General features: G+C 36.3%; 2 protein-coding genes and 1 long non-coding RNA gene across 3 annotated transcripts; all 3 read right to left on the reverse strand.

The window, feature by feature from the left end:
• Positions 1-1915: 1915 nt before the first annotated feature.
• LOC140166991 (neuronal acetylcholine receptor subunit beta-3-like) lies at positions 1916-4703 on the reverse strand. The gene is made up of 4 exons (XM_072190474.1): positions 4600-4703; positions 4031-4252; positions 2942-3255; positions 1916-2627 (listed from the first exon to the last, which is right to left on the reverse strand). The coding sequence occupies exons 2-4, from the start codon at positions 4108-4110 to the stop codon at positions 2065-2067; spliced, it is 957 nt and encodes a 318-aa protein (XP_072046575.1). The 5' UTR covers positions 4111-4252; positions 4600-4703; the 3' UTR covers positions 1916-2064.
• A 145-nt stretch (positions 4704-4848) lies between these two features.
• On the reverse strand, positions 4849-11156 carry LOC140166999 (uncharacterized). The gene is made up of 4 exons (XR_011860911.1): positions 11041-11156; positions 9258-9344; positions 6665-6801; positions 4849-4895 (listed from the first exon to the last, which is right to left on the reverse strand). It is a non-coding gene; the product is annotated as an uncharacterized lncRNA (long non-coding RNA).
• Positions 11157-14677: 3521 nt separating this feature from the next.
• LOC140163126 (neuronal acetylcholine receptor subunit alpha-9-like) lies at positions 14678-20745 on the reverse strand. The gene is made up of 6 exons (XM_072186505.1): positions 20682-20745; positions 20023-20159; positions 17360-17404; positions 17106-17215; positions 16508-16729; positions 14678-14999 (listed from the first exon to the last, which is right to left on the reverse strand). The coding sequence occupies exons 1-6, from the start codon at positions 20743-20745 to the stop codon at positions 14678-14680; spliced, it is 900 nt and encodes a 299-aa protein (XP_072042606.1).
• Between the last annotated feature and the right edge of the window lie 2264 nt (positions 20746-23009).

A 23009-nucleotide genomic window follows, 5' to 3' on the forward strand; every position in this document is an offset into this window, starting at 1 on the left:
CATTTTTGATTTGATTTGCCTTAAAGAGCACCAAAAAGTGGTGGGGAAATTGTTTTGAACCCAGACCATTTTCGCGTGCAAATCGCAATTCGTCTGTCACAGACATTCACAAATCTGCAACCATCGCTCATGAGGCCTCTACAAATCACTCTATCAATTGGGAGGACTTGTATCGGCCCCCATTGCTGTTACCCAGAGTGTACGACCAAGTTTTGGGGTCAAGGGGCCAAGTGTCCAAAGGTCACTGATCCCGAACCCTAAAATTTGAGGTTCGTCTTAATTTTATGCTGAGATCATAGGTTTAAATCATTAATTAATATAATTAGTACTTATAAAATACTACTACTACTAAAACTTTCTATCCAGGTGAATGATATATTCCGACTTTTTGCAAACACTCTGTGATATGAATTGGTCTAGGGATCACAGGGTCAATTCATTAGCTGACCTGTAGCATTATGCAAGTTCAAAAGGTCCTTTCAAAAAACTTTCGGCTTCTGCTGGCTATATATATGCATTACGGGGTAGATAGCTGGGCTAATTGGCTATTATATATAGTTAAGGGTTCTAAAATGAGCGTTTATTGCGTTTCGACAGTATTTTTTGTGAGACATGAGAGCACCTCAGACCTATCGAATTGCATTCTAAATACGAAGCATGTCTTTCTGATATCAAATAATTTTCATTTTTGAAAATCACAATATAATACAAATTTTATGACAAATTATAAAATTTGATATTTTTCATATATAACAGTCCTCGAAGTAAATTATATAAATCTAATGACATATTCTTAAAGTGTATGTAGCAGGGAGGAAAAGCTGATGGTCAATTGAAAATTTTGACCTTTCATATTGAAGATATGGATTTTTTTCCCCAAAAGACCTAATTTTTGTGTGTGTTTTGGGAATAAAATCCATATCTTCAATACGAAAGGTCAAAATTTTCAATTGATCGTCGGCTTTTCATCCCACCTACATACACTTTAAGTATAAATCATCATATTTATAAAGTTTACTTCAAGTACTGTTAAATATCAAAAATATCAATTTTTAATGATTTGCCATAAAATGTGTATTAAATTGCGAATTTCAAAAATCAAAATTATTTGATATCAGAATGACATTCTTCGTATTCAGAATGCAATTCGATATGTCTGATGTGCTCTAATGTCCCACAATAAATACTGTCCAAACGTTCATACCCCAGCCCTTAATAATTGCTATAACTAAGGTCGCGTATTCATGTATACGTAACGCAATTATCTCTAGTTTTTGTATTCATAGCAATGGGAGGAAGAATTTGAGGTATAGTTACAAGGAGATAGAACAAAAAAGTTTTGGCCCAATTCATTATGGAGCCAATAACAGACATAGATGGGAAAACACCGAATAAATTATCGCTTTAAAACTTGTTATTATGTTCATACGTTTTAAAGTATTGGTAGTCCCTTGAGTTAGTGTAACACCATAAATTGTAATGAGCTCAAGTTACACATGTTCAACATTACACATGTTCAAGGTTGACATACAAGAATGGATATTATTATTTATATCAGGCTTTTGAGCGATACAATAAAACTGTATATTGTACAATATTTGCAAAATACCCGGATGTAATACAATATTTTTCAAATATTGTACGCATATCGCGTACGCGTCGCGCGTTACCATGGTTACAACAATACAGACACCGTAGCGGCTCACAGGAGATTTCGTACTGTATAAACAAGTAAAATTACAAACTTAATTCGCGACAATTCTGGATGATGATTAGCTTAGGAAATATAATCCACATCTAGGCCTACAAATAAACCTATATATAATTATTCCGAAATTGGAGAGTAAAGAGCAGAAAACAAGAAGGTCAAAAGGTAAGCTTACATTACATTGGTTAAACCCGGTGGTTAGGTAAGCTTAAATTCATTTTACCGCATAGCAAAAGCCTGATATAAATAATAATAATAATATTGAATGGCTTATTTTCGTGTGATACAAGAATATATTGCACTCGATAGAAAAATATATTCTTGAATCACACTTAAAGCCATTCAATATTATATAGTTATTGAAAGCTTACGTAAGTATCTCTTAACCATTCTTGCTTCTCTTCGCCTAAGGCGTTATCAAATTCTATTTCACTATTGACCCTAATATATACAAATATCAAGGTGGTGCAAGTAATCATAATGACTGAAAAAAATACGGCAAAACATCGTGATACTATTAAAGCGATTACTCGCCACTTTTCAGCAAGCGATATCTCTCGTCGGTGAACTTGGTGAACAGGCTTCGCATCGTTTGAAGTCATATTGGGCAAAGCAGATGAAATGGATTTATGAAAGGATTCAAAAAATCGTTCAGAATCGAAACTTTTTACCGAGTTATCTTTCAGCGAAGTATCTCGTATTTCTTCATCGTTAACATCCACATGAACCTTTTCGATGTGTTGTACTTGTTCGGCCATTTTGAATTTGTGTAAGCAGACAACTCGAGACAAACACTTTAACACCAACGTTTCGAACCAGCCAGGGATAGGTTCACGTGATCGGCTGCTTATGTTTACCACTATCACCGTAGCAAGAACTGATAAACTCACCATTATTATCATCACTTGGAAATACAAATCTGAAAATTGAAAATATAAATAAGTCTGGAATCACAAAGAGACATTATCACTTCTTTTAGTAATTTTTAGACATTAAAAATCAATCAAAACAACTTTAATTGCAAACAATGGTAAAGAAGGAATAGAGCATGCGTTTTAATACATAAGCAATGAATTACAGGCGACACGTATTTTGTGTACTGTACGTTTATCGCCCATAGGGAGCAACGCCCATAGGGAGCAAAACTATCGTTTAAAATTCCGATAGATGACACGGGCGCAATTAAGGCATTTGACGATCACATCGTCCAGTGCTGCGGTTAATTCCACTTACCGATTAATGGGCTATTAGTGGCAGCAGGTGGGATGATGTCAGCTACCAATTGCTCAAAAACAGCCAAAGCTAACAAATTCGTAATAGAAAACTGCAGTTTGCTCGGCATATCAGGCGGCAGAAAGAACACAGTCACTGATAAACCAGAAAGTAATATGACAGGAACAGCCATATAGTTGATATAGAATGTGGGTTCACGCTTAAAGACCAGACGATAATCCAAAAAATAGTAATCGTTTTCACAGCAGGCGTAGTTGCCTTTTAATTTCTTAACACCTACATCTACCAAGTCCCATACTCCATCGTATAAATAGCTGTGGAAAATTAGTAATTATTGTAAACCGTTATTATTGCCCTGTGTATCCAAAGGAAGCGGTACAAACAGTGGCGACGCGAGGCATTTGTTTCAGGAGGAGGAGGAGGAGGGGATGGCAAAGTGAGTTTTAGGGGGAAAATCATCAAATTGTGCTCAACATTGCTGCAAAAATGGCATTTTTGTAATTTGGGGGGGAGGCAACGGAGGGACGCAAGAGTTCTGACTGGGAAGAATTTCCCCACACCAAGTATGAAAAGATGATACACCGGCATGCCTAGAATACATGTGTATAATAAGAGGAGAAATATCCCGTTATACCACCTGACTAGTATGACAAAAACAAAACCAATACGTATGAAAATCATAGAAGACTACCAGAACTTCAAGGGGCAAGTAAACAAAATAAGCATAAAAAATTAAAACAACAACAGACGTTTCAGCAGATAATTGACACTATAACAGCAAATAATTGTTTGCTGCTTTAACAATTTTTCGTGTTTTTTTTCCATTGGAGTATATCTGACAACTTGATAAAGTCGGATGGCATTTTGTTTACCCTTGTCATATCTACTGGTCATATGTATGTTATTTATAATTTTCTGTACTCTTTGAGTTGCATACGTCTATACGTCTATGTTCCCCACATCAATATTATCGTATGCAATGCATAGTCCCAATCAGGCTATATAGCCTTAATGCCAGTAATTTAAAAGCATACAACAACTATAAGATGATCTCAATGATTATTTCTATTTCATAAATTATGTACTGACATTGTTCGAGTTCCATCCTTTGAAAAGTCAGGAAATAGGTCCAGCTCTCTCCCATTGTATGTCCAAGATGTGAAAGACATTATGCAGACTTGCGTATCAAAGGGAAACCATTTAACATATACTCCACAACGACTGGTAAAAATTGCATTGTAGAACCAATACGCCGTCCCATCGTTGTGAATCTCTACCTTGGAGTCAGGCTGGTACTTGGGGAACTCTGGGCTGGATTGTACAGAAAACCAGGGAGAAAGCAGAAAAGTGTAATAGCAAAATGGCATTGAATTTCACAAATTGAAATTAAAGATGTTCAGATTACCAGAAGTATTTTTACTGGTTTATTTTAATGCTCGCTATCAAGTATTGCATCTGATTAATCATACCGACTAGAAAACGACCACTTTCGCCTTGAAATATACAACATTAAAATGCTCTATTTTTCTGGAATCGGGAGTATTTACTTAACACAAAGTGGTATAAGAAGTTAAAGGCGAGTGACCCCATCTTTAATTTTGGTACTATTCATAAAGATACTATTTGCTACGTTTATTATTTAAAGGCAAAACTGATACCTGTAAAATAATGTGATATCTGGGATCCAAATGCTTTCTGCAGGAAGATATATTGTGTCAATATCGTCAAAATCTGTGGTGTTCCATGTTAGAAATTCATCTTTCCAAACCTAAGACATGATATGAATATAATAATTATAAGCACAAAGTCTAGTAATCTAGTAAAAGTCCAAAGTCCATAGGGAATTGTTTTTTTTATTTATAGCATTTGGAGGTGAACACCGTAGACGATTTAGCAAATGCAAACTTACTGTTTTCACCTGTGATATAAGAGTGAACTGCTGATTTTTGATGTCCTGAAAAGTAGTAAACAGTGATAATTAGCGGGATATTTTGCAAGTGTAGCAATAACATTAAACCAAAATAATATTAATGGTATATGAAGCATAAGCTACTTGGACGTCTTTCTTTGTGCATTTATTGAATTGGTGGATGGCGGGCGGAAAAGGGACAACGGTTCACACTAATTATACGCCAGAAAAGGAAATTCAACCAAATTGGGCGATTCATTAAAAGATATATAGCGCTGCAGTTGGGCCGCTGGCACTAAATACACCTGAGTGGTATGTGTGTGTGCGTGGGTGGGTTGGGTAGGGGTGGGTGTGTGTGTGTGTGGGGGGTGGGGGTGGGTTGGGGTGTGTGTGAGGAGGTAAAGGTAGGCATGGTAGGGGTGCGTTTACAAGTATTAGCTGGGTGCATGTGGGGGTGGGGTGCTTGTTTAATTTTTACGCTACAGAAAAGGCTCTTCGATACCACCCATTCATTCATTTCAAGTTTACAAAAATAATACAACATTAATAAAAACAAAAAGACACATAAAATGTGAGCACATTGCAAATTGTAATATAAAGGTACGTCAAAGTGATACAAATAACACGATTGAGGTAATTGTGATTAAAAGATTATTGTTGATTAAGAAAAATACCGACGAAGTATGGACATGATGGAATTGCACTCTTTTTAAATCATGCGCAAATAGCTGTCGAAATAGAAAACATGATCAATACCCTAGTTTTTAGCAATTGTGTAAACTTGGTCACGACGGCTACGTTTCCGGAATATTTCGCAGGACCCCAGCAAACACAAAAACGTTTTAAAAACGTTTTAAATAAGTGTTACGCGTTATCAACACTCATGATGACGTGGGGTCGTCTACGGCCTGATAGACGGCACCCGAAATCATGCGATTGTCCAATCAGATTATGTGTCTACGAATTAGACCACTCCCACTGACTAAGAATAAATAATCAGAATTACTGGTAAATTTGTATTGGTCGATACCGCGGTACATCCACAGATGCATATCGATTAATAAGGATCAACCAAGCATCGAAGGTCGATCGAAAGATCGAGTTAATTTGGCTATATTGCCTAAAAGGGCAGAAAAGGTCAAAGCCCATTGAATCTTGTTAACATCTGTAATTACGTTACCGAGATAACAAAATTTCAAAGCTGATCTTGACAATTTTGTCTTGTTTCGGAGGTCGTTCTTTTAGTTTTTAATACATCCACTCACAAGTTACTACGAGAGACTGGCATGTGTGATGTAAGAGAGAACACTCCCAGAATATGTCCCCGGGGTAGTCAACCACTAACAAATGCAGACTTGTTTTGGCTCGGACCAAGTCACACCTACCCCCGGTAGGTATTTCCCCCCGGAATTCGGAGATGGTGGATCTTTGGAAGCTGATGACATACCCGTAAAAGGGGGTATTTCAGAGCTGCAAATGGTCAAAATCAGGTCAAGTACTTTTTTGCTTTTGGGTTAAAAAATTGCCTGGAAAAGTCATGAGGAATGAGCAATTTAGGGGTCTTTAGAGCTAAAACGGTCAAAACCAAGGGTCTTTCAGCGGTCTGTTTTGGTGAAAATCAGGGGTCTTACGGAGCTGTGCGATTCAAAAATAAGCGTCATTCAGGGGGAACATACCTGTTTAGTAATTTGTGCTAAGAACATCCCTGGGCACCCACCCACCAAGTTTGAGGGGCATGTGACCTGTGAGTTCCGAGAATAATATATACAATTTTTATCATGTTTATAATGACTGCTTGCCATCTCTGAGCTTACCATTTCAACTAGATTAACAAAGAGAGGTCTAAATGTGACATTGGTTCGTGTGTGAGTTCGCTTTACTGGTCTGATTTTTACACCGTAATCCTGCAGTAAATGGTTCCTCAGGGCGCGATGTGGTGAACATGTGCAACCTGCAGAGCAGTAAAAAAATTATTGTCTTCCTTATATACTATTACTGTTACCACTTTCAATATATTTGCAATTTGTGGGGAAATGGGCCCAAACATGCAATTTTGTACATCTAAGTATTCACAAACTTGAATATAGGCTAAGAGTTTTAAATATTTTATGTTATTTTTACAAATTTGTTACGAAACAGATTATAAAAATGTAGGCTGTTTTCTAAAAATTAAATTGCATAACTTGGAATTAGTCCTTATACAAGTCTTTGGGCTTGATTGCCACAGCATGCAAAAAAATAAAACAAACAAAACAACTTGAAATAATAGTCCTTATATGCAAAAGAACAAACAAAACAAACCAAAACAACAACAAAAACACACACCATGTTATTGTCAGTTGGAACTAAATAAAGGATTATGATTTGGCTATGCTTCATTTAGGAAAACGAGATAATATTTTTTGATCCGAAAAAAATAGTGGTGGAATTCTGGAATATATTCTACTGCTCCTTCTACATCTCATACATTACTATTACTGTAGCTTAATTTAATTGCGTATTGTTTGTTTAGAACGAAATTCGACAAATTAATGTACGAGCTGAGACTGAGAGTCTTATTACAGACTTGTAGTATTGGGACCCGTCATGAGTACGGGTACGGGTACGGGTCCCGAGCCATGAGTACGGGTATGGGTACGGGTCCCAGACCATGGGTACGGGTACGGGTACGGGTCCCAGACCATGGGCACGGGTACGGGTAGCCATGAGTACGGGTACGGGTACGGGTCCGAACCCAAAACAGGGTGCGAGTACGGGTACGGGTACGGGTCCCGAGCCATGAGTACGGGTACGGGTACGGGTCCCAGACCATGGGTACGGGTACGGGTCCCAGACCATGGGCACGGGTACGGGTACGGGTCCGAAGCCATGAGTACGGGTACGGGTACGGGTCCGAACCCAAAACAGGGTGCGAGTACGGGTACGGGTACGGGTACGGGTCCGGAGCCATGAGTACGTACGGGTACGGGTACGGAAATTGGGACTCGAGTACGGGTACGGGTACGGGTCCCATTATGGATACGGATATTGGGACCCGAATACTTGTATGAGTCCCATTATGGGTACATGGGTATAAACAAAGCTATTGTTATATTTTGGCTTTTGGTTTAGGTAAAAACGTTTTAACAACATTAAAATGTCGGGTTATATAAAGGTCATGATAACGTTTTAAAACGTTTTGTATGAAAACACACTACAACAATTTATTTAATTATTTATTTATTTCTTATTTAACCTGGGGTGACCAATCAATGCACTGGCACTGTTCTCCCTTGGTTCCCAGGTAAAAAATTATATTTTTTAAATGTTTTCAAAAAATGTTATCGTAAACTATTTTTGCAAACATATAAAGGTCATGAAAACGTTTTTAAAACGTTATTGAAAATATTTTGGGCAAACATTTTTCGACAAATATTTTTTCAACCCCAAAATAACATTCTGTTTAGAATGTTTTGTATCAAGTTTTCAAGAATGTTTTTGGAATGTTATTAAAACGTTTTTATACCCTTTATATAACCCGACATGTAAACGTTTCCTATAAAACATTTTTATTTGCTGAGCAGTAGATTATCAAAAAATGCTTTTTAAGGTTATGAAAACGTTTTATACTCTTAATATACCCTTTATATAACCCGACATTTAAACGTTTTCTGACAACCTTTATAACCTTTCACGAATGATGTCGAAAACGTTTTGCGTTTGCTGGGCTGTGTATAGCATACATGTACATTTTGTGTAGCCAATACTAGATTTTTACCTTTTTCAGGGCCCTGGGCCAGGCTACAATTTAGGGCACTTGCTATCTGGATCCATGCATCATATGCATGTGTTACTCCCCACCCAACCCCATCAATGTAACCTATTTGTTTTGATTATGTCTATGTGCATGAGTGGAGTTAACAGGCATGTGAGAAGTGAGAGTAGATCTACTCTCACTTTCTTACATGCATGCAGGCAGGTACTGTATGGTATCCGTACCCATGGTACCCGTATCCATGGGTACAGGTACAGGTACGGGTACCGGGCCATGAGTACGGGTACGGGTCCCAGGCCATGAGTACGGTTACGGGTACGGGTCCCGGGCCATGAGTACGGGTACGGGTCCCAGGCCATGAGTACGGGTACGGGTCCCAGTCCATGAGTACGGGTACGGGTACGGGTCCGAAGCCAAAATAGGGCATGAGTACGGGTACGGGTACAGGTCCGGAGCCATGGGTACGGGTATGGGTACGGAAATTGGGACTCGAGTACGGGTACGGGTACGAGTACGGATGCGGGTACTACAAGTCTGCTGAGAGCCCCAAAGGGTCGTGTGTATTGGGCGGAATAACTAGGCAAAGTACCAAAAATATTTATTATACGTATAAATAAAAGTAACAAGAAATCACATATTCATGTCATACTTACATTGGGTGATAACCAAAATTGTAATACTGACACTCCAGATGAAAAACAAACGTTTATAAACCAGTTCCATGATTGCTGCTCATTATTCTGACACAAAGTAAAAATTGGCGGAGATGTACAACGATAAGTTTAATAATTAAAGGCACGCTTTAATGGCATTCATCCATTATTGATGATTTCACGTTAGCAGATTACCTTAATTTACTCCAATGTATCAAATGACGGAATAATGACAGACCGTAATTGGTAAGGTGCATTGTACTCATAAAAGTTCTTTATAGGTCCATAACCCGATCGATAGCTGCACCCTCCCAATATTACTAATTATTGATGAGATTTTGGTATCATGAAATATATCATACTTTTCTCATTACCATCCTGAAATTTGACGTTCTAAATCCATGTACATTATTTCTGACGAAATCGTGAGAAAACGATCTATTTGTGTTATCAAAATTGGAATTGTGGGTACATACGCCAAGAACCAGAAGTTCGGTTCGGATATGTTATGAATTATATTCTATTTCCTCACCAAATATCGTGGATTTGATAGCTCGGATAGGCGCTAGATTTGCACTCATAATTCTCAATTTCCGGTGTGGCAAGTTTGATTCAATTCTGGATATCGTTCGAAGTCAAATGATATACCATTTTAAAGCTTATGATATATATTTTTTAAACACAAAATAAAACAAAATTGACCGGGCCGAATCTACGGCTGGTTTGTTCTGGACGGTCAGAATGATATATATAGTTGTAGTATATTTCGTAACCTACTCCTTTCGTAATTTAGGATGTGATCCACATGTTTACCGGATATGCATCTAAGCCCTTTTGTGGCAAATGGAATCAAATGCGACAATTTTCGTTATTTAATGAGGGGCAAAATTCCGAAAGACTTGAACCGACCCATTAAGATTTAACATAATCCGTATGATTTGTGAACAAAAATGTGGCGCAACTTAACAACGGTAGCCGCCAGCGGGCAAAATCATAACAATGGTGACATCAAAACCTAGTCTTATCCTTATCGTAATGATAATCTTAACGCTAACACTAATCCTAGTCTAAATTTTAGTTTGAATTATAATCCTAACACCTAACCCTAACCATTTGAATGTGAACGAAATACTCTCAACATTGAAATTTAAAAAGAAGTGCTGTACATGGTACTTATTTAGAGAAAAAACGATTGAAAAACAATCAATATACAAATAATAGCATGGGCTTAATGAGGAATTTGTTTTTCCGACATATTTTTTTAAATTTCATTTGTTTAATTTTTCATTTATTACACATCAGCAATGACATATAAAACGTTGAAGACATATAAAAGATAAAGAAGATCATAATTATGACCTATTACATGTATAACGATACGATAATTAGCAAATAATGGCTTTTATTTTAATCGTTATTTGTTAAACTGAGATTTTACTTTTGAGAAATTAATGACTGTATCGAAAAACTTTTCGGAGAACACTACTTTAATGCTCCCATTCCTTAAGCGCATTACGGCATCAAATTATCACAGAGCACTATACAACTTAAAATACAAGATTATCTGTATAAAGAAACTACTTGCGCCGCACTGATTGGGCTACACTATCCATCGGCTACTATAATTGTAGGTTAATTCGACTGCGTATTATTTGTTGAGAAAGAAATTCGACTAATATGTTGGTGCATTGTTCGGAATAACGCGGCAAAGTATCAATTATTTGTTCACAGGTACAAATAAAAGTAACAAGAAATTGCATGAAAATATTCATGTCATACTTACATTGGATGAGAACCAACATTGTAACAATAACACTCCAGATAAAAAGCAAACGTCTACAAACCCTTTCCATGTTTGCTGCTCATTATTCTGATTGCAGACACAAATTAAAGATAGCCGGAGTTGTAATATGCTACTTTTAATATATATTAAAGGCATGCTTGTAATTGAATTGATCCATTATAGATGATTCCACTTTGGTGGCTTACCTTAATTTACTCTAATGTTTCAAATGACGGACTAATGACGGACTAATGACGGACAATAATTGATAAGGTGCATTTAATATACTCATTAACTTTCAATATTTTGTATATATGTATATTGTAAAAAGTGTAAATTTTGTGCATTTTCTACGTTGCTCGCAGAATTTCGTATGTGCAGAATCTTCAATACAAACTAATTAAACGACATTGCTACGTCACAGTATAGTGATTTTTAAAATCACTCTTCTAATTTAAAAAAATTCACAGCGATCACAGCGTATCATATGAAAAAGGTTTGACTACAAAAACGATTATCTTATAAATGCATCTATACACAGTTTCCACCTCGATACACCCGAGTACACAGATATATCCAGCACAGCGAGTCTAGTCTCCACGTGGTCTGTGTTATGCTACACGGTTGAGTGAATAGCATCATAAGAGCTGTGTGAGATCCAGTGGAAAATAGACATCTGTGGTTGGTTTTTGCCAAACCTCAAGTGTTCCCTTTTTTTTTTATATCGAACAAAAGCTAACACTTCCCCCTAAAAACAGCTTTTTTTTAGATTAGGTCAACTGATAACGTAATTCAATGTTATAGCAAGACGAATGTGGTACATTAGCTATCCAAGCACATTTTTTTTACCAAAATGAAGGTTTTAAAAGTCAAAACATCAAGTGTTCCTTACAATATTTTTCAAATTTTATGTCATTAAATGAAAGAGCATACTTATATTGGCTATATACTAGCTACATTAGAATTAGCAATATGGACAATTCTATTTAAATTGCAAATCTTGTGCAAAAAGTGGCTGATTTCGCCTGTTTTGCCATACGGTTGTAAATTCAATGAACTATGACTTTGCTTTGCTGAAGAGCGCTTACAAATTGATATGGGGAATAATATTCCATACTTGCTGACAGGGCTAATTGAAGTCTTGAATGCATGAAGCACCCAATCGCCTACTTAATATATGATGTGTTCGACAGGTTTCCCGAATTTGTTTGAGAGCCCTTTTGTCACAAATGGTATAAGAAACAGCAATCTTCGTTATTCAATGAGTGGCTTAATGCCAAACACTTGAACCGACCATATCGCAATATTGACATCAAAACCTCTGATCTTAACCATAACGATAATCTGAACGCTAATACTAACCCTCGTCTAAATTTATGTTTAAACCTTAATCCTAAAACCTAACCTTAATCTTTTGGTGATTTTTTTGTAGATAAATCCAGTAAAATTGTACTCACTTTCTGAGTTTTCGATGACCGGTTATGCCATCTTGATCACAGGTGTCCAGGCTCACTGCACTTCCAGCCAATGGACTTGGTAGTCTCATTTCCACAGGTTCTTGATTGGTTTAGCAGTGTAATCCAGTTTTTATTCATGGTTTTGTCGCCCTTCCTTCTGATCCACATGGCTTCGCGGATTCTTCTAGTGAAGTGAACCGATTTGAGTCTTTGTCTGTGATCTTTGCCCCCTCCCAGTTGATAACGTGGTTTTCTTGTGCGATATGGTCTGATGTAACATATTCTTTTCTTTTGGCTCTGGTGTAACTTATGCACTTTACTTTCTTTGCGTCTCTCTGATTTTCTTTTAATCTAGTTCCGAATGCTCTTCCCGTTTCACCGATATAAGTTTTGTCACATCCCTTGCAGTCCACGTTATATACAACTTCACAAGTCTTGTTGGGTTCAATTTTGTCTTTTGAAAGTAAGTTTCTTAGAGTGCTATGGGGCCCCATAGCGGATTTACTGGATTTGCCTACCAAATAATCACCAATTGTATGACATAATCCTACAAATGAAACTGTTTAATGCTAACATTAATCCTTTGAATGTTAAGGAAATGCTTTCAACATTTGAATTAAAAAAGAAGTGTTCTACATGGTACTCATTTGGAGAAACCCACGATGATAAAGCAATTAGTATCTAAATAATTACAGGTGCTTAATGAGGAATTTGCTTTTCCAACATATTTTTAATTTCATTTATTTAAATTTTCATTTATTAATATTCAAGTGATCATAATAAGACTTATTAAAATTACATAAACAATAAAATTAGAACCACAGATTGGCTAAGATAAACAAGTACACAGCTCCACTCAGAGTCATCTTACCAATACCAAAAAGAAGTAAAAAGGCTTATGGTTGCCTACATCTATACTAGGGCGGATGCAACCAGGAACAATGTTTTTAGAACATTGTTTTCCTATATATAAATATCAAGTTTGCTTTTGCAGCAAATCCGTTTATTTATACTGCAACAAGTAGAAGAATAGGGTTCTCTCAGTCACGAAAACCTTTGTAGTTACAACCTTAATTGATCATCCCCTAGCAAACACAAAAATAACCTTAAAACGCTATAGACGTGTTGTTATTAAACACGTTTTGGTTTTATTCAAAACGCTTTAATAACATTTAAATATCGGGTTATATAAAGGTCAGGAATAAGCTTTTAAAACGTCTTAATATATCAAAAACATTACAACAACATTTTCAAAATGTTATTGTAAAATATTTTTGGTAAATATTTTAGCAAAATATTTTGCCAACTCTTTAATAACATTATGTTAGATATTTTGCATCTAGATTTCAAAAATCTTTTTATAATGTTATTAAAACATTATACCCTTTTCTTTTTGCTGTGAGCCGATAATGATGAAAGTCTATGCAGTATGCATATTTAAGATAGATATGGCAGAATAGATATTCTACACTTTTTATAATTAAGAAAAATTAGTAAATTAAGTAGGTATCTCGTAACCATTTTTGCTTCGCTTCGCCCAATGCATTATCAAAGTCTATTTCACTTTTTACCTTAATATACACAAAAATCAAGGTGGTGCAAGTAACCATAATGACTGCAAATAGTACTGCAAAACATCGTGATACTATTACAGCGATTACTCGCCACTTTTCAGCCAGCGAAATCTCTTGCATGTGAACACGGTCTTCATCTTTTACATCTTTTACATCTTTTAAAACCTTATTCGGCTGTTGAACTTGTTCGGCCATTTTGTATAAACATACAACTCGCGACAAAAACTTTAACACCAACGTTTCCAACCAACCAGGGATAGCTTCACGTGACCTGTTACTTATATTTACCACTGTCACCGTAGCAAGAACTGATAAACTCACCATGATGATCATTATTTGGAAATATAAATCTGAAATCACAAAAGGGACAATATAATTTATGTGAGTTAAATTAAATTTTACAATTCACAAGAAGCAGAAGGAATATGACTGCGTTTAGGTTATAAACATTGATATACATGCGCTGGTGTGTTTGGTATGGTCGTTAATCGCATTTTGTCGCCGAGAGGGAGCTAATAATAATCGTTATTGCGAGAGATGATCAGAGAGCATCAAGACATTTGATGGTCTTACAATTTCTTAATCTGCTGTCTAGTGCTACTGAATTTACTCACCGATTACTGGGCTATTCGTGGCAGCAGGTGGAATGATTTCAGCTACCAATTGCTCAAAAACAGCCAAAGCTAACAAATTCGTAATAGAAAACGGTAGTTTGCTTGGCATATCAGGTGGGAGAAAGAACACAGTCACTGATAAACCAGAAAGTAATATAACAGGGACAGCCATATAGTTGATATAGAATGTGGGTTGACGCTTAAAGACCAAACGATAGTCCAAAATATAGAAATTATTTTCACAGCAGGCGTACTTGACTGTTACTTTCTTGACACCTATATCGACCAAGTCCCAAACTCCATCGTATAAATAGCTGTGGAAAATGAGTGATCGTAAAACGTTATTAATGTTTACACGGTCTATATATAGTTATATAGTATGTAATGAAGGTGCTTATGAAAGGAAAAGAAGTCGTATAAATTACACCAAGGAACAAAAGATGATACAAGAGGATACCTAGAATATATAAAAGCAGATATATTCCGGTATTCCAACTTGATTTTGGGAAATAGCCCCAACGACAAAACAAAAGAATTAATATTGAAATCATAAAAGAGTACCAGAACTTCAAGGGACCGGTAGAGAAGCAAACAAGACAACCGACGTTTCTAGTAGATACAATCATGTGACAAACAAGAAAATCTAATTACAGCAGATAATTCTCGCGACTCAATAATACGATGCGCCACCAGCGGTTGTTCTTGCCAGATTTTGACCTCCGGGGTCGACATCGCCGTACTAGTCAACACAGGATTTTCACGCGAGTGTGATGATACTAATGTTGAAAACAGTTCCAAAAGGATTCCATGTGGTCAATAGATAGGGAATGGATCTACCATAATTACTATTTAAAAATGCAGTCGTCACCATTATATTGAAAATTAAACACACAATAGCACGCTCCTGTGTTACGCGGGTTTTGGGTGTTGTCTCATGACCCACTGTGTATTTTGACCTCTCCCTAGAAACCACTGGAGGCACATTGTATTGAAAATCGATCGAATTGGCAATATTACACAACTAATTGCCCAGCAAACACAAAATATTTTCGACATCATTCGCTAAGGTTAGAAACGGTTGCCAGAAAACGTTTAAATGTCGGGTTATATAAAGGGTATGAAACATTTCCCTAATCTTCAAAAACGTTTTGTGATAACTTACTGTAAATATTCTAACATAATGTTATTTAAGTGTTGACAAAATATTTTTACAATAATATTTTGAAAATATTTTAAAAATATTTTTGTAGTGTGTTTTCATGCGTTTTCAAACGTTTTCTTGACCTTTAGGGCCTATATAACCCGACATTTAATCTTACTAAAATATTTTACCAAAACAAAAATTCCAAAATATAACCTATAAAAACGTTTTGTATTTGCTGGGTGTTTTTTTTTATATTTTCGTATGTGTCCCTACGGAAGGGCAGTATATCTACTCAAACCGTTGGTTTTGTATATTGTTTGATTGAAGCTTTTTGTACTCTCTGGTTTCTGTCTGTATCTTACTTGTTCCCCACATCAATATATCGTATACAATATGGTTCCATCTGTCAGTCTATATACTCTGATATTGAATAAGCACAAGTCTATTTTTGAATTTTTGAATAAGAACAAGGCATACACCACACCCGCACAAACATCCCCGTTTACACACCATAAACCCATACGCCCACAATCATAAACACAAAATTGGGCTCATTTTAACTGTAACGAAAATACGAATAAATCTGGTAAAGCCACATTAATTTACAATTAGTGCAAGTAAAAGTGATATGTAATTATAAGATGATCTAAAAGATTATTTAATAAATTATGTACTTACTTATTTTGAGCTCCATCCTTTGACAAATCAGGAGATAAGTCCAGCTCCTTTCCACTGTATGTCCAAGACGTGAAAGACATTATGCACACTTGTGTATCAAAGGGAAACCATTTAACGTATACGGCACAACGACTGGTAAAAAGCGCTAGGTAGAACCAATACACCGTCCCATCGCTGTGAATCTCTACCTTGGAGTCAGGCAGATACTTGGTGAATGCTGGGCTGGAATTTATACGGAAGCAGGAAAAAAATGGAATTTAGAGAATAAACGATTAGGAGCATTTAGTTTTTTCCCAATATTTTTGCACGAGCTCAAAAGTTATGCCCGCTTAATTGTATTGCTTACTTTAAAACGAAACACAACTGTACATTATTTTTCTGTTACAGTCTGTAGCCTACTAGAAAACGTCATAAAGCTTAAAGGTAGGACCATTCTCAGTTCTGGTTCCACAGTTCTGTTAATAATTATGTGATATCTTCTGTACAAATTACAAACTCTTGATGTTTAAAACTATTTGCCACTTAAATGAGATTAGATTACAAAAATTCTTATTTCTTTTAAATCACACTACTGACTGATAAGTAAAAACGCTGATACCTGTCAAACAATGTGATATCTGGCACCCAAATACTTTCTGCAGGAAGATATATTGTGTCAGTGTCGTCAAATTCTGTGGTGTTCCATGTTAGAAATTCATCTTTCCAAACCTAAGACGTAATAGAAATGGAATTGTACACATAGAAGCTAGTAAAAACGCTTGTCCAGAGGAATAAATGTGTAATTTTTTTATTCATGTTATTTGTCGCATTTCGAGGTGGACACCGTTGACGATTTAGCAAATGCAGACTTACTGTTTTCACTTCTGATGCAAGTGTGAACTGCTGATTTTTGATGTCCTGAAAAGTAGTAAACAGTGATAATTAGTTATCTTTTAAAATGCCAGGACATTTTGTGACAATAACCTTATTTCAAATCAAATAGAAGCAAAATCAAATTTGGCGTCGTTCCTTTGTCAATTGTATTGAATTTGCGGATGTTTTATGCAATTTTGTCACGCATGACAATGGAGTGCTGATAACAGTAGGGGGACGTGGGACAACTTTGGTATTTGTCCGCCAAATAAGGAAATTAACAAGGATTTCTATCATATCTGCAGTAAAGGTGTGTGTTGGGGTGGGTGGGTGTGCGTGGTGGGGGTGTGGGGGTATTGTGTGGGTGAGACACCTACAAGATTTTACACTTTAAACTGTGGACTTACCTGCAAATAAGCAGCGTCCTCGGTTTGAGGAGGTCAGCCAAATGCATTTGAGACTCATGTCCGCTATTGTGCATTAAAGATAGCGACCTCAATTGGTAGGCGTATTTCGTACTGTGTATCATACACACCCCTACACACGAAAAAAATCGGCATTGTGGTCCCCAATTTGTCTATTAAATGTTAATTCAAACGTCATCGTTTTTATAGCAATAAATAATGTCCACGGTTGCTGGCAAACAGACACAGGAGTGTAGGGATGTGTGGAGGGGTTGGTGGGGTGGGGTGTGTGCGTGTGGGCTACTTTTAATTGGGACGCTTCGGTAAATCGTATAAACAAATTGTTATACAAAAGACACATAAAACGTGATGTCAATACATTGCAAATTCCAAGATAAAGTGCGTTAAAACAATAAAAACAATTCTTGTAAAAATACGAGTAAGGCAAAATCGACGTGATAAAAAGATTGTGTATTGCGCGCAGATTTGCTGGTATAATGCATATTGATATTTTGCAATACCGTATTTACAGAATAATCAAACGCGACCATTAGGAATATGTTAATAATCAAGGCAATGCAAAGATTCAAGTCTTTAAAAACATTGAGCTAGGTCACGACAGCTATGTTGCCATGGACACGTTCTCGATCTCAAAGCCATAATCTTATAATATGAAATTGGTTAATTTTTTTCAGACCTGATTGTTGGGCACATTTGTAATGTTTACACAATGTCCCAACTTGCACATAAAAAGAATCAGCCACATTGGTTGTGTTTGTAGGTCAACAGAGTGAAGTTCGATATAAAATCATAATTCAAGAAATTATGTCCTCCTATAGAACTGCATATGAAACGGCCAAAATAACGGACAAAAACCCTTCCCGACAATTATTACTAGTATCATTTCAGCATTTTGAGTATAGAATAATAAATTGTAAGGAAATCGTACATTAAGGCTTTAAAGATGTCACAGGAATAGACCAGTAGCAGATGACCAAAAAGTGCTCTAAAAACCGCGGAATTGGGTACTATAATAATAATACAAGCTAATTTGGGTATGAAGGTACATGCATGTGTGACAGTCCTGATTATTTCACAAAAGGTTCATCAAACTCCGTACATTGGTAAAAAAGATCCATACTTTCATAAAATAGAAAAATTAGCTTGTAGTACGATAATTCGTTGACTTTATTTTAATGATGTACTCATTTTACCAAGTCTCAGCAGACAAAATTAGCCAATTATTTACTGATTAATTAAATGTGGCGTATGGTTAGAAAGCAAAATTTTGTGTTTTCCATAGTGGCGTATCCACCTTACGTCACTTTTTACTGATGGCGTATCACCTTTGCTTCATTCCATAGTGGCGTACGGTCACCTTACGCCACTATGGAATAAGCCGACGTAAAAGTAACGCCATCGAGATTACACTGCGGCCGAGTCGGTGTAAGGTTTATAGGGACATGTGTTTTTAGTGTTTTCCATACTGACGTACTTATTATTTACAATTTGATAGTAATAATAAGTAACTACATGTATATAGTAATAATGTATTTATTTCTTTTGAAAGTTATAAAAGGATAAAATCTATTTAATTTGCTACATATCAAGTACAAAATATAATGAATGTCTGATTTACACAACTCGATTTTCCTTAAGCGTGGTCCACTATGGAATGAAGCCGACGAATTGTCATTTTACCATGCTCTATCTGAATGACTGGAAGAACCAGAATAGGCAAGTGTTAAGTGTAAACGTCGAGTGGCCATGGTAGGCAAATTTAAGTTAATACTTATGGTATATTGGTGATATAAACTAATTGTTTGTATCAAAGTATTGTTTCTTAGATTAATTTGATTTGTTTGCTGTGCTTATTCATATTTATTTTCAGTTGGTAACGTATCCATAATAAATAGATTTAGTTAGTGTTAACTGTGAGATGTAGTCCCCTTTTAATTCTAAGCCGAACGAATGAGGTAAAACGAAGCAAATCGCCTCTATTTAATTTCAGCGTCTATGTCGCTAATTTTCTCCTTTGATGTGTTATGACCAACGTACAGTGTATAGAGCATTGGACTAATATTCAGATCGTGTGTTAAAATTTTCTTGTTCCAATACAGCACCCAAAGCCTTGATTTTGCAGGGTATGTTAGTTTATTAAAGTACGTTAATTAACAATCATATCGAATAATATTGACGGGGTCCCTCAGCAAATGTTACAATATGGTTTTAATGTATAATTAATAACTCTGCGCTTACCATTTCAACTAGATTAACAAAGAGAGGTCGAAATGTGACATTGGTTCGAGTCTGAGTTCGATTTACTGGTCTGATTTTTACACCGTAATCCTGCAGTAAATTGTTTCTCAGAGCGCGATGAGGTGAACTTTTGCAACCTAGAAAGTAGTAGAATAATTATTGTCATTTACTGGTGCTGTTAATCCTCCATCTACCACTCATAGTATTGCCACTTCTCCTAGCTACTGGAATGTATGCTATTATGATTGAATGACCCAAAGTTGATATCAAATGTCACAGCAAAAGAATCAAGCTGCAGTTTTATCATGTAATAATAATTGCAATGACTAAAAAAAACCACAAGAGAAAATATTATTTAAAACATTTGAACCATACATATTGCACCAGTCATATATTGTATCAATAAACGAACAAAATATCACTATAAGAAAATTGATTTATATCAAAAGAATTAACAACATATTAAAAAAAACGCACATGCATATTTAAAACATTTAATTGCACATACGCTGAATCATAGCAGTGCTTCCTTTATATTCTCAATGGATGAACTAGGCAGCCATTTAAGCAGCCATTACTCTTTTTAACGACCCCTTTAACAAAATAGGTACAAATTAAAGTAGCAAGTAATCACATGAAAATATTCATGCCATACTTACATTGGATGAGAACCAAACTAATAATACTCCAGATGAAAATCACACGTTTATAAATACTATCCATGTTTGCTACTATTAATGCTGATTACCGCCGTAAAATAATGAGAGCCGGATTTGTGCAATGATGCCTTTAATATTAAGGTCGTGCCCGTCATTTGATTTTTCCATTATTGCTTTTTCTTTCTGATCTGGTGATTCTGTGCTCCGTAAGTACATTAATTTTCATTAATGACAATTATAATTGACAAAGTGTCATTCCACATTAAGGGAAAAAGTGCAGCAAAAACAAACATAGTCATATTTCATTGTCATTCCAGGTAAAAGAGCAGACTTTTTCTCTTTCACATAATTTTATTCCACAAAAATCTCACTTACGATTCCCAAGAAACTGCAATTTGAAGCGAAGCATCTTGCGCGATCAAATGTATTGTTTTTTATTATGTATTTTATTATTTTTCAAGTGGCGATATATAATATTGTTACTGCCAAAATTCTCAAAAAGCAAATAAGCTATTATCATGTTATCTTAACAATAAATTGTAATAAATCAATTGCCTGCTTTCTTGCATGTTACATGTAATGAATTGCCATCTAATTTGCATAAAAAAATTAAAACGGTGTTTCTAGATGTTTCTAGGATTTTTCTCATTTTGCGCCTACAAAATAGTACCAGGAAGCCATTTAAGGATGGATTTAAATGAAATTGTCACAGAATGTGTGTTTTGTTCTTTATAAAAAGTGTGGAAGTAGAATTTTGATTTGTTTTTCTCGTCTTGACGCACCGTGACATATTTCAGATTTAAAAAAATCGGATTTTTTTGGCGTTATTGTTTTCTGGACTTTTTTTTCCAAAAAATGAAGCATTTTACAAAAAATTCCACACTTTTTTGCTGTTTTTTTATCTTTCCTTTAAAAATACATCTCTAGCATCTATGGTTGCGTCCCGGTGCTATTTTGAAATCCGACACCTATAATCCAAGATGGCCGCCATTTAAATATGCAAATTAGATTTTTTTTTCATTTTTCTTATTTTCTAGCATGTTTAGTTTAAAAACTATTTATTTTTGGTGCACTTCTTCCATTAAACATGGCATGGAGCAAAAGTGCAAGTAGGTATCAAGATCTTAACCCTTACACGCCTGAGTACTACAAAATACTACTTGATATATGCGCTATTTGTGCGTGCATCCCCCGTGGTGTGATGACGCAATCGCCCTAAGTGATATATAGGCACGGTTTCGCTGGCCAGCGAAGCCCTAGACCCGTGGCAAGGTGTCGCCGAACCAGTGGTTGGCATGCGAGTGGTCTCGGGTTCGAACCCCTATCGAAACTCAATATAGGCTCAGTTAACCCTAACATAGCTTTGCTCCAAAGCCAACCTATTTTCTATCCAATAGAAAGAAAGAATGAAAAACCACCTCCATGGAAAAACCATGCCATATCCCATCTGACAATAGTCTGAAGATCATTTTGTTCAACTTTGTGATTATATTGTAAACGATTCCGTCGTTGAATATTTACTTTCTAAGTGTTGTTTTTGATAAAATATTACAATTTGGAATGTGTAATAATTTTGTTATTCAATTAATACAGGGAATATGCCAACCACAGTGTCATTCCAGGTGAGTGGACACGTGCATTACTGTGCAGTGCTTATGTCCTCCAAATAATGCTTCTACTCACCAATGAAGAAATAAGGGATACCGTTCCTCATTGCCCTTTGGCAGGGGGTCAGGTTGAGGGATTGACACTTCGCCGGTGGGACTGCGTCCTTGAGGTCTGACTCGTTCCAAACCTGAGCGTCACCTGCCTCGTCCGCCGATGTCCACCACACAAACCTGCAGTCTGTGTCCACCAGGCCAAGGAGAATAGACGAACTTCCTGTAGTTGAAGTATGTCGAACTCGACCCCGGTGTTTCTTGCAACTGATGTGCTCGTTGTCTAGTGTCCCAAGGGTGGGGTGTGTGGAAAGTTCTACTTCTGTTTGAAACCATTAGCTTTCACCTGCCGCTCTGCGGCATCAGTCGGCAGCGGCATGGCCTCACACATATCATATCTTCGTGTCAGAAATTGCCATGATAGTAGGGCGAATCCACGAATCCACGAATGGCGAGTTTATTCGAGATATGCCGATCGACTCACGCTTAACACACCACCGATTACCACAAAAATACACGCTTCTTCCCCATTACGAATGCAGCGTTGCCATTTTTACAATCTGCGTATGCTCATTATCCTCTTTAACGTTGCCAACTCAAGAAAATTCGATTTTCGTCAGTGTTTGTTTTCAAGATGCAGGTTGGGTTTTCAATACGCACAGTAACGCTT

This window comes from Amphiura filiformis, chromosome 1 (genome assembly GCF_039555335.1).
Source record: "Amphiura filiformis chromosome 1, Afil_fr2py, whole genome shotgun sequence".
In the NCBI taxonomy this organism is placed as follows: Eukaryota; Metazoa; Echinodermata; class Ophiuroidea; order Amphilepidida; family Amphiuridae; genus Amphiura; species Amphiura filiformis.